The sequence below is a fragment of the Scylla paramamosain genome, chromosome 15 (assembly GCF_035594125.1).
Source record: "Scylla paramamosain isolate STU-SP2022 chromosome 15, ASM3559412v1, whole genome shotgun sequence".
Lineage (NCBI taxonomy): Eukaryota > Metazoa > Arthropoda > Malacostraca > Decapoda > Portunidae > Scylla > Scylla paramamosain.
This window is the reverse complement of record NC_087165.1, coordinates 22,643,512-22,656,011: the sequence shown is the minus strand read 5'-3', so window position 1 is coordinate 22,656,011 and position 12,500 is coordinate 22,643,512. Positions and strand designations below refer to the sequence as shown.

The following is a 12,500-nucleotide window of genomic DNA, read 5'->3' as shown; positions in this document are numbered from 1 at the left end:
ACACGCCACAAGGCTCCGTGCGCTTGTCCTCGTGAATGTCTCGGTGCTTCTTAAAATTACCCGGCAGACTGAACCGCTTGCCACAGATCTTACACTGGTAAGGTTTCTCACCAGTGTGAGTTCGCATGTGTCTCTTCATGCCTGTCTTATCACCAAAACTCTTTTGGCAGAAGTAACAAATAATTAGACCATCCTTCTGGTGGTTTTCAAAATGTCGCGCCAGGGCTTGGGCATTGGGGCAGCTGGTGTGACAGTAGATACAAGTCAGGCTCTGTATACCATCTAATACCTTGCCAGCTGATCCCGCTTGACCTCCTCCTGCGGTGTTTTCTGAACTTGGCTGGAGGTTCTTGGGCGCGAGCATCACATTGTTCACCTCAACCACCTTCCCAATGAGGGCGGTGCCGGCCTGGGGAGTTGGTTCCACTTGCACCTGCTGTGTCTCCCGGTTTGGGCTTCCCAGCAGGATCTTGATCTTGAATGGGCTGATGATGTTGACGCTCGGCATGTTGAGCTCCACTACCTCCTTGGCCAGGGCCAGGCCAGCGTCCTCTGAGGAAGGCGAGTACTTCTCATCTATCTGGAGTGGACCGAGTGAGTCATCTGAGTTGTGGCCGTCAGTGTTCCTTTCTTCCCCATTGGCATTGTTTTCCTCCTTGATCAGTCTGGCAAAAAGACCTTTCCCAGAGCCTTCCTCTTCTTCTGCTGCCTTATCATCACCTGTCTCTTTTTTCTGCACAAAGTTAATTGTTGCCACATCGGACTCTCTACTTGAGCCTTTCAAAATTTCTTTACTAAAGTCATCAACGGACATGTCCTGCTTCACATCATCCAGAGGTTCCTCCTTTACACTAATGTCGCCAAATATGTCTTTGATGGACGGGCAATGGTTGGTGCACACTTCAGCTAGGCTTGACGAGGCGGGGTCATCTGCACTGCTTTCTTCAGATGCTCTTTGAGTGGACATTGCTTCCCCTGTTACGGGCACCGTGTCCCGGGCAGCCGTGTGTGTGGAGGCAACTTTGAGATTTATCTCAGACAGTCTTCGAAGTGGTGGGAGTCTAGTTTTGGTTGGCTTGGTGATAGGTGGAGTGACATTGATGTTCTGAATGACAGGTTTCTCATCAATATCCTCATAAATATTATTGATCTTAGACTTGAGGGACTGAGGAGAAGCTGGTCTTTCCACTGTTCCAAGGTTGAGCGCCTCGTCATCCAACACCACATACTCCACGTCTCCTGACAGTGTGCTCATGATAGTGGGCAGCCATACACACTCTGTCTCCCCGAGCAGCTCTGATTCGGGCTCCTGTTTATCTCTGTCCGCCATAGACAGTTTCTTCTTGGCCTGCGGAAGACTACCCGACACCCGTGCGTCATCACTCGAAGGCTCAACTTTTATCACATTGTCGGAAAACTTGAAGGAATTAGTTTTCTTCGTCCGACACTTTGCTTTAATTTTTCCTGTCATCTCTGTGGCTTTGGACGTGTGAAGAGACCGGTCAGAGGATTTAATGGAGTGGCGGTGTTCGGAGAGGCTACACTGGAGTGGCTCAGAGAGGCTGCATGCCCCGCTGCACTGGTGGCCACGGATCAGGTACACGTGCAGGCGAGGAGTATCACACTCACACTCCTTACTGTGTTCTTGCAATACTTTACACTTGTAATCTATTTTCTGTATGGTCAGGCTGTTGCTGCTAAAGACGAGAGGGAAGGCGGATTCCTTGTTTTCCGTGTTCTGGCCTGAATATTTACTTACTACATGGGAGGCTCCGCTCTTTGATATCACAAGATCACGACCAATCAACAAAATCTTCTCACCGTTAGCATTCTCCGCTGTGTTTGATGCGGGAGCCGAGATGATAAAGACCCTTTTGCGGTGTGGGATGAGTGGCACAGGGTTCACGGGTGTCACCGCGCGCACAGAGTCCAGTCCAATGTCTTTCTCAGCAGTCAGTTCCTGCGAATGACCAAGCACCGAGTCAGGCCGGCAACACTCAGGTTCTTCGTGAACATTTAGATCGTCTGAGGTTGCCGGTGACGCAGGAACGGGCGAGGAATGAAGCTCACTGACACAGGGCTTCCTTTCTAGTGACGTTGCAGATGGAGTAGAGCAGAGATCCTTGGCGTCACACTCTGAGGAGACGCTGGTGGTGGTGTTGATGTAAGCCTGCTGCTGCTGCTGCTGCTGGACTAGGAACCCTGATTCATGCGACACACAGCGGGAAAAGTCACTGGGCATACTGAGCACACACCACTCATCTCACTGATCACATATTGGAACTACCTCATTCACTCACACCAACTTCATTTTCTTTTCCACTAATAAGCACTTTTTTTTTTTTCCCACACATTCAGTATCACTACCTCACCGATCACATATCTGGACCACGTTATTCACCCTCTCAGGTTCGGTCTGTTGTGGTAAACACTACGTAGTTCTCTTACACTGGTTTGTCAACTCGTTGATTACTTGTTTAAATTTCCCATTTCACACTAGCAAGTTCAGTCTGTTGTTTAAAGCACTAGTTTTCTCACATGTTCGTATTAGAGATCACTTACTCATCGATCACATATTTGTAACTTATGACCACCGGCGATTTTTACTCCGTTGGTCAGTAGCAGTTTTCTTACACGCTAGATGACCTGAACTGTGTCGATGAAGAGGCGGCGCAGGATCACACTACACTGCTGGCAAGAGCGTGGTGGTACGTGCTGGCCCCACCTCACGCTGCTGTGTGAACCTGCAGGTGGTGACTGCTGAACGAGTCTCGGCCAGCAGAGAACGCATCACCTGAAGCATAAAGCAACATTGAGTCAGTCTAAGGGTGTGTGTGTGTGTGTGTGTGTGTGTGTGATTCACCTACAGTCGTCTGCTGGTCACCCAGCCAGCCGTTCCCCTACGGAAAAAGCTCAGAGCTCATAGTGACCGATCTTTGAGTAGGACTGAGACCACTCACACACCACACACCGGGACAGCGGTTACATCCCATACCTATTTTGCTGCTAGGTGAACAGGGGCTACACATTAAGAGGCTCGCCCATTTGCCTCGAAGAGCCCGGCGAGGCAAATTCCTACTTAGAATTACACGTTCTTTCACCTCTCTCAGTATTTGCAGAAACTCGCGTTACACCCGTTACACATGTTTATCCGCAACCGCGGATAAACATGTGAGTAGTAGCAGCAGCAGCAGCAGTAGTAGTAGTAATAGTAGTAGCAGTAGGAGAGAGAGAGAGAGAGAGAGAGAGAGAGAGAGAGAGAGAGAGAGAGAGAGAGAGAGAGAGAGAGAGAAATTGGTACAAACAAAAGCTGCAAGGGCAAAGAGCATCTCTGGGTAAAGAGTAACCTCGGGGTGATGAAAATGATGCTGTACGTTTCACCCTGAAGTCACACCGACCAGCACCGTGCCGCCAGCCTAACTGTGAAGAGTATACTTCCTCCCACCCAGGACACACGACAGACTGCCGTATGGATCCTGATGACCTGAACCCCACCCGCGACCTGAGTATAACCTCACGGAATCTCATCTCAAGTAAGCCGCGGTGAATTCGTCGTGGCCCAAACCACCACACCTCCATCCCATACCTACTGGGTAAGACACTACAAGCTAGCCATCACTGGCACTATGAACGTGTCACGAATGTTAGACATTTTTGACATGACGAGGCAGAACGCTAACACTTCTCAAGATGACAGCTGTAGGGAAGCCGCAGAAGTCGTCCAGTCACTTGAAACAATGTTCCCGCTCAATGTGTTACTGGTTACTATATCATAAACGCAGGATCACCACCCTCCTACTTGATCATGAGCGAGATGTTTACTTCAACCCAGCATCAAGCCGCTCAAGAAATACACATGATGCCTGCAGTACTAATGCTGAAATGTGACACACATATCGAAGTCTTGAAGCAGCAGTCATTAACTTCCTACAGTCATTACCCTCCACAGGATCGGTCACTGGTCTTTGGCTCAAAATGCGGGAGAGTAAATAGAAAATTTAATCGAAAGATGCCATTGGGATTCACTATAGTTCGTCTATAGCGATTTATTTTTTCAGCTCTTATAACTGTCTTGCAGCTTATCGGCATAATATCCCTGGTAACAAGCTTTAAAGATGAGCGAAGCTTCAGTGCGTTGTGTTGCCTCAAGCATTATGAAGAAAGAACGTCTCAGTAGATTTTTCCACACGAATATACAGTATAATGCACAAACTGATTCATCAAAAGTGACGAAGGTGACTGATGTATAAAGATTGTTGGTATAACAAGTTCATCCGATGCTAGTCAATATGCAGAGAGAAAAAATCAGTTGTGCTAATATGTGTTTAACAATACATACTACAAAGACTATACGATGAAGAAGCACACATTGCAGCTGAGAACGATATACTTCCCTCATTAACTGCAGATCGCGCTGCCCGTCACTCCCAGATATATTCAGGCATGCGGCAGGGTGGCTGACATCAGCATACGGTGTCCCGCTGCTGTCTTATTGAGCGTCGGATTGTTCGCGCCATCAGTAAATATTAGGTAAGAAAAAACTAAGCCGACAGCCAAAAATAAATCCTGGATCTGCCCGTGGCCTACTGGCGTATTCACATCGAGTATTGACGGTCGCGGCAGATCTGTCCATTACCGCTTCATTCCCGATTTCTCTGTTGTTGTTTCGTAAGGTACCACAGATATTCTGTGTTGCAAGCCTAACCACGTGGGAGGCGAAGGCCGTACAGCGCGTGCGCGGCCGACAAGAGATGAGAGAGAGAGAGAGAGAGAGAGAGAGAGAGAGAGAGAGAGAGAGAGAGAGAGAGAGCAGCATCAAAATGAAGGCAGGAGTTATATTAATCGTCGCGAAGACATAATATTATGAAGTGGTAAGGTCATGTGATCAGAACAAAAGAGGCTGGTCCTGTGGAGGTGTCATGTGTCGCGGTCACGATCCCGGTTATCTTTCCAAGAAGGTGGACGTTACATTGATCCCGGAAAGTTTTAAAGGTCTGGATTTTTAAAGGCTTCTAGTGCCTACCCGACCTATCCGAAATCGCCAGAATTACACCCTCTCACTGCACCCTTACCTTGACACAACACCCCAAGAATCACCTCAAATATCAGATCAATGTTGGGGATAGAAAACATGATTATTGTATGTTATAACATTATATATTAATACTAAAGATAATTCACAAACAAAATGAGGTAGTACACGTTAATATATGACGTTTCCGTCACTACACACAACGCTAGAACCCGTTTACCACCTCCACCGGCCACTGAAATATTTTTCTCAGCCGCATGAATTTACCCAGATGCCATCACCGCGTCCCCAAACAATAATTCCCGTGTTTCCTCTCTTCACACCTCACAAGACATCATCATCATCACCAAAGATCACCTACAACACCATAACACCATACCCAAAATCGCCAACACACCCCAACACCAGCTTCCAAGGACAATACCACAACCTCCACTCACAAAATGGCAGCCAATTTGACCTATGCTCCCCTCAAGCCACCGTCACCAACACAATTCACCAACCGAATTTCAGCGGACAAAAGCTCTTGGTACCACAAGACTCGCCAACCTGATCCTGGATATCAAGGTTATACCGCTACATCACTAATACCTCCACACATTCACTCCATCACCATTCCACACCAAAATTCCTCCTGAGAAATGCCTCCCGTTCTACCTCAAGGCCTAAGGCGCTCTGCTTTCCCCTCTCTGGAATGTGTTGTTGCCCACTCAAGCTCCCCTCATTTCAACACATTTCCACCTCAATTACACTTCCTCCCTTACATATACAAACATATAGAGAACTTGAATTATGAAGAGAATAATACTACGTGATATAAAATGAGTAAACAAGCCTTATACTAACTTATCACTAAGAATAAGAATAATGTCTGAAAGGCAGGTAAACGGAACACGGGGGACACTAAGAAAACGTGTTCCTTTTCAAGGTAAACTCGGCCAGTAACATGAGTCGCGGGGAGGGAAGAATGAGAGGGAAGCCACGGGTGGACAGATGGCACCGAGTCACTTGAGGCAACCGGGTCGAAAGTAAGAGGACGCAGAAGGCAGAAGCTACTGGCGGCAACATATTATTATTAAAGGTAGTTCACTAAAGATGCACCTATGGAGAGTATTATGTGATGAAAGCCTGAATTATCTAAGGGGATAACAGCATGGCTTGGTGAGCAGACAGCTTGGTGCCGCTAACAATCACATCAATAGCTGTGGAAGGGAGCAAGCTTATGTGGTCCTCTTAATCCTTTCACCCGGTTAAGTAATAATTCACACAACAAAAATCACTGCACAAAATATTTACAGGCACCGATGAGAAAGAGAAAGAGATTAAAAGGATAGATTTTCCGTTGCCCAGCATGAAGGTCTATGGAACTAAAAAAAAAAAAAAAAAGAAGCTAGACGTTTGGAATTAAATGGCTTAGGAATTGAGGAAAGACGTACCAGAGAACAGTGATTTATGATGATTTGAATAACAACAACAACAACAACAACAACAACAACAACAGCACAACAACACTATCTCAGCTATAAGAGAATGCATAGGCACTATTACCAAGGAGACATTCCCTGCACGCCACAGTGACGAACGAACACGTTGACAAAATAACAAGCGGAGGACGAAACTGAATGCACAGAGTCAAGACACGAAAGGATGACAACAGTACCAGTGATAACAACCAGCAAGAAGTACGATAACGCAGAAAAGCAGACCACGTAAATTTCTTAGCCCAGGGGATGAAGGTTGAGGGTGATAGTGGTGGTGGTGATGGCAGTAGCGTAACGGAATGGGTGCGGTAATAGTGATGGTGATCTGTCATTGATATCAGTTAAATCATGTACAATATCTGACTTCCTTTGTTAAAACTAAGGACTACAAAATATGCATAGACAAAAATATATCTGTATGTACGTATATAAGGGGTTAATTTCTGGTTTTTCTATTACATAATTATTTAGGTGATTTTTCTACAAATACAAGGGTTTAGAAAATGTGAATGTTGATGAAAAAGATGTGTGGCTGTGAATAAAAGTTACCATATGTGGTAATCCTGTGGTGATGAAGGAAATGACACAAAGGTGGAGAGGCGAAGTGAAGATGAAGGCGGTAGATTATAAGAAACCCATCACACACACACACACACACACACAGAGAGAGAGAGAGAGAGAGAGAGAGAGAGAGAGAGAGAGAGAGAGAGAGAGAGAGAGAGAGAGAGAGAGAGAGAGAGAGAGAGAGAGAGAGAGAGAATTAACATTTCCTTATTAATAATCAATCATTAAACATATTTCCACTACATGTAGGGTGTCTCATTTCCTCTGAGAAAAACCCGCTGTAGCCGATGTGCAAGTTTTAAAAAAATAATCACAGTGTAACTACTGGAGGGAAGAGCTTCCTATTTTTAAATAACTTCCACTACCCCCCGCCCACCCACCTGTGTCTTCTTACTGTCCGTTCTATGGGTACATGTAATGCTTGTATACGGTATATACACACAACAAAGATATTAATCAAAGCTACTGCTAAGTAGCACTGTACTACTATTACTATTATTACTACCATTACAACAACAACAACAACAACAACAACAACAACAACAACTACAACAACTACTACTACTACTACTACTACTACTACTACTACTACTACTACTACTACTACTACTTCTACTCCTAGTAGTGTAGTAGAAGTAGTAGAAGTGACTTTACTGCTACTACTAATACTACAACTGCTGCTGCTATTATGACAACAACAACAACAACAACAACAACAACAATTACTACTATTACAACAACAACAACAACAACAACAACTACTACTACTACTACTACTACTACTACTACTGCTGTTGCTGCTACTGCTACTACTACTACTACTTCTACTGCTGCTTCTACTGCTACCATCACCACCACTACCACCACCACTGATAATAATAATAATACCACTCTTACTGCTACTAATACTACTACTACTACCACCACTCTTACTACTACTACTACTACTACTACTACTACTACTACTACTACTACTACTACTGCTACTGCTACTGCTACTACTACTACTGCCGCTGCTGCTGCTGCTGCTGCTACTCAGCAGCAAAAGCAGCAGCAACAACAACAACAACAACAACAACAACAATAACAACAACAGCAACTACTGCTACTACTACTACTACTAATACTAATACTAATACTACTAATACTAATACTACCACTACTACTACTACTATTACTACTACTACTAGTAGTAGTAGTAGTAGTAGTAGTAGTAGTAGTAGAGGAAGAAGAAGAAGAAGAAGAAGAAGAAGAAGAAGAAGAAGAAGAAGAAGAAGAAGAAGAAGAATAGTGGTAGCGGCAGCATCAACAGCAGCAGCAGTTGTAGCAGCAACAGCAGTAGTAGCAGTAGTAGTAGTAGCAGTAGTAGTAGTAGTAGTAGGAGGAGGAGGAGGAGGAGGAGGAGGAGGAGGAGGAGGAGGAGGAGGATTAGGAGGAGGAGGAGGAGGAGGGGGAGTGGCGGTGGTGGTAGTAGTAATGGTAACAGTGGGGGTTATGTTGGTGATGGTGGTGACAGCGTTTCAGCGGCTCTCCTGCTGCTGCTACTATTACTATCGATCACCTGTCAAACAACACACAGGCCCTGCAGGCTTGCTACACTTCTGACATGCCTCATTGTACAGATGCACGCATATGTACGGAAATATATGCATGAACACGACGAGTTATATTGTATGCATACATTCTAGTAAACAAAACTAATTTCGCACTTACTCATTCAAGCTTATATGTACTGAAACTTACATACACGCGCACATTACACTAAACATCCATGCATACACCCCGATCACCATGCAATTGTATAGATAGTACATGTATACGTATGTGTTCAGTCAAGCAACCACACTAATATATGTATACGTATAATTGTCTATATGGCATTATAAATAGACCTAGCTAGTCAATACGTATATATGAACTATGACTGCAAGCATATGGTAATGGTATGCATGCATGTATACATAAGCGTGCATGCATGCGCGCACAAGCTGAATTCTATCATTAATCATATCCTGCCGCTGCTGGCACGAACATCTTGTTACCCGCACGTCTACACTGTATACTACTACTAATACCACTACTACTACTACTACTACTACTACTACTACTACTAGGCTACTACTATTACTAGGCTACTGAGAGAGAGAGAGAGAGAGAGAGAGAGAGAGAGAGAGAGAGAGAGAGAGAGAGAGAGAGAGAGAGAGAGAGATTATATCTTATCTTATTAAAAAAAAAAAAAAGAAGAAGAACGGAGAAATATTGGCTCTATCAGTAATCTCGCCAATTAACATTTTCAACCTACGAGCAAAGCGAGTTAGCACGGCAGCCAGAGTACTACCAAAACACTATCCACACTAGTAAAATGTGTACGTGTGTGTAAGTGTGTGTGATACTATCAAGAAAAAAAAAAATAATACTCCTACCCCGTGGCCACATAACGAGTGTCGCCCCCCAGCAGCAGTCAGCTGTGTGGCTGGCGGCTGGCGGCAGCAGCAGGTCTTCGCCCCGCCCGACGCCACGCACTCACTCAAAATCAATACACGACCTTCCTCCACGAACCAACTTGCTGAATGCATTGTTATTGTTGTCCCTTTAAATATATTCCAGGGAACGCGTGTGTGTTCAAAGCACCATCAGGTAGTGAATTAACCACGTACAGAGCACATAAATAGAGCTGGTCGTCATCTGCACAAATACAGGATACTGTTGTTTTGACCGATGTTGTCATCACTCGGTGGAATCAAAGCCGCACACAAGTATTGGTTAATCTGATGCACAAATATATAACTGAGCATAATTCATTGAGGGTTACACTGGCACCAGCAGTATGCCATGACTGGCCTTATATTTTCGGCACTGAGGGGTAGCTTCAAATTAAATTTTGCTGCAGAAACTGGAACCTTTTCCTCAATTCAACCCAAAACACTAAATCCACAGCAGTGTTTCCATCACCTGTATCTTTTCGGTGCACTTCCCCAATCTAGCAACCAGAGAACAAGACACAGCTTACCTCGACTTGGAGCTTCCCAGCTCTGGTGATCCCCCCTTGTCCGACTCCACCAAGGTCGAAAATGACGCGGTAAACACAATTCTAGGCGAGGCGTTCTTAAGGGCGAGAGTTGGATGCGTGCAGTGGCTCAGCCGGGAACAGAAATAGCGTCGTCTGCTCTGCGCCTGCCCGCCGTCCTCACCCTCCCCGTCCTTCCCCCTCCAGCCCTCTGACACCACACTTCCCTTCCCTCCCCTCCTTTCTTCCCCTCTCATACGTTCTCTATCACCCCCTGAGCCACTCAGGTTTTCTTTCACTAGAAATGGTAGACTCATTTAATGTACGCCATACTCTCGCAAAATTACCAGCTGATTCTCTTTTCTTGCTTGAATAACGCAACACATGATGCAAGAGAGGAGTCTCACACACGCAAATGAGATCACATTTTATTGAGCTAACGATAATGAGGAGAAGAATGTTATCTCACAAGATTTAACTTATTTTGAGCCTCAGAAGAATGAAATTTATAAGTATGACAAGCCAGAATGTGGTGGAGAGAGAGAGAGAGAGAGAGAGAGAGAGAGAGAGAGAGAGAGAGAGAGAGAGAGAGAGAGAGAGAGAGAGAGAGAGAGAGAGTTATTTATAACCCAGTTTTTATTCACGTTCTTATCAATGAGATAACCAGATGGAACAACCATCACATCAGAGAGAGAGAGAGAGAGAGAGAGAGAGAGAGAGAGAGAGAGAGAGAGAGAGAGAGAGAGAGAGAGAGAATGTGCCTTCATAAGATCAAGTACTAATTATAGCATCTTCTCATTCCTTTATCACGCCTGCTCTCTCTCTCTCTCTCTCTCTCTCTCTCTCTCTCTCTCTCACTTTTGGAGATGCATCAGGGCCTCTTCAAACAGATCAAGAGTCACTAGATGCGCTGTGTTGAGCGTGACGCCACTGGCTACGTTGTAAAACCCAATCTCTACCTTGTGGGCCATCAGCTTCACCATATATTGTCGGCTTCATACCTCCACTTGTTCCCACTGCATCTGCAAGTATCATGTCAGTTTTGGGCACTCACAGAATCACAGAGAAACTTATTGAGTTCGGGATGAATTCGTCATGACGGGAATCGAACCGTGTGTTAGGACATGTTATGAAAGAGTAACAATGAAATCTTATCTGCGTAATGGTGAAAGCTCTCGAGGCTCAAGAGCATGGCCACGAGAACAAGTTGCGTATATAGACGCAACACCCATTTTTTATTTGACGTGTGGATAGAGAAAGTACTGGGAACAGAAAGGATTTGCTTCAGTAGCCACAGGCGAGTTTCATTGTGGAATAGGTGAAGCTTGGAGCAACTTTGTTACACATATTTGAAATTAAATCTATCCCACGAATGTTTCTTTATACTATTTTTTTTTTTCTAAGCTCAGACATACAGCAAGGATTCCCAGCCCTCACACACGTCATTGTTACTCTGGCCGGGGATGGAATACCGGCGGCTGTGTTGTTGGCTCCCGGAGGCAGGCGCCGTCAATCGGAGGTCTAAGACAGCAAAGGCAGCTCAGTCCTGCGACCACAGAAGGCAACGTCCTGTATCCCACATGCACCGCCATCTCCACTGTGCACAGTGAACGGGAACAGAAATGATTGGCTGCACACACACACACACACACACAGTAGTATTTGGTATGTTACTATATTATACATGTATAAATGTATAATTTGATCATCTAGATCTGATCGCAATTAGCTGCATTTGGCCAGCTAGCATGCTTATTGTTTCGCCACTGTACCCACTAAAGAAAAGCTACGGGGAAAAAATCCCTATTATAAAAATGAAGGATCTCGGTTTGGCGACTGTAGACAGATTTTCTCTCTCTCTCTCTCTCTCTCTCTCTCTCTCTCTCTCTCTGCTATATACGAGTACTTATGCAGTTACTGGACTTCTGTTTTCGTTTCCTTGCAGCAGGGATTCTTACCCTTTCTTGAACTACGGACCAATGGAGAATCTGATGAAAAATGTACATACATACACAAAGACAGTATTTCACGCAATGAATTATATTTCACTTTATAAATTATTGACTAATCCAGTGTAAGACATTCATAAAGTATGAATCAAATAGTCTTAAAAATAAAAAAAAAATTCACTTTTCATGAAAATTATGGTGACTTCATACAAAAATTAAATACAAACTTGTGTAATTCTTACTGAAATAAACATCACTAAACAGAACCAGAGAGAGACAAGACTACTACATGGTTAAGTAAATGGTGACAATCTCGTCTGTGTCATCCTCACCGATTTAACCGTAACAAATTGGTGGCAAGTAGTGGCACGTACTTCTAAAACTAGGGGGGGGGGGGCATATCTTCACAACTGCAAATAACCAACCTCTGAAGTGAGTGATAGTATTATTAACTGACATGTTATCTT

General features: G+C 44.6%; 1 protein-coding gene across 2 annotated transcripts in view; it reads right to left on the bottom strand.

Annotated features, from left to right (window-relative positions):
- Positions 1-10,281, bottom strand: part of LOC135107687 (uncharacterized) — a 15,009-nt gene extending 4,728 nt beyond the window's left edge. Inside the window, exons 1-2 of one of the 2 annotated variants that reach the window (XM_064017835.1) lie at positions 10,088-10,281; positions 1-2,794 (exon numbers count right to left, since the gene is read on the bottom strand). The exon at positions 1-2,794 is cut by the window's left edge and continues 4,728 nt beyond it. In XM_064017835.1, the coding sequence (XP_063873905.1) occupies positions 1-2,242 (2,242 nt within the window). In that variant the 5' untranslated portion in view covers positions 2,243-2,794; positions 10,088-10,281. Of the gene's footprint in view, positions 2,795-9,500; positions 10,060-10,087 lie in introns of those variants that run through there. The other variant, XM_064017836.1, reaches the window with a different exon arrangement.
- Positions 10,282-12,500: the final 2,219 nt, after the last annotated feature.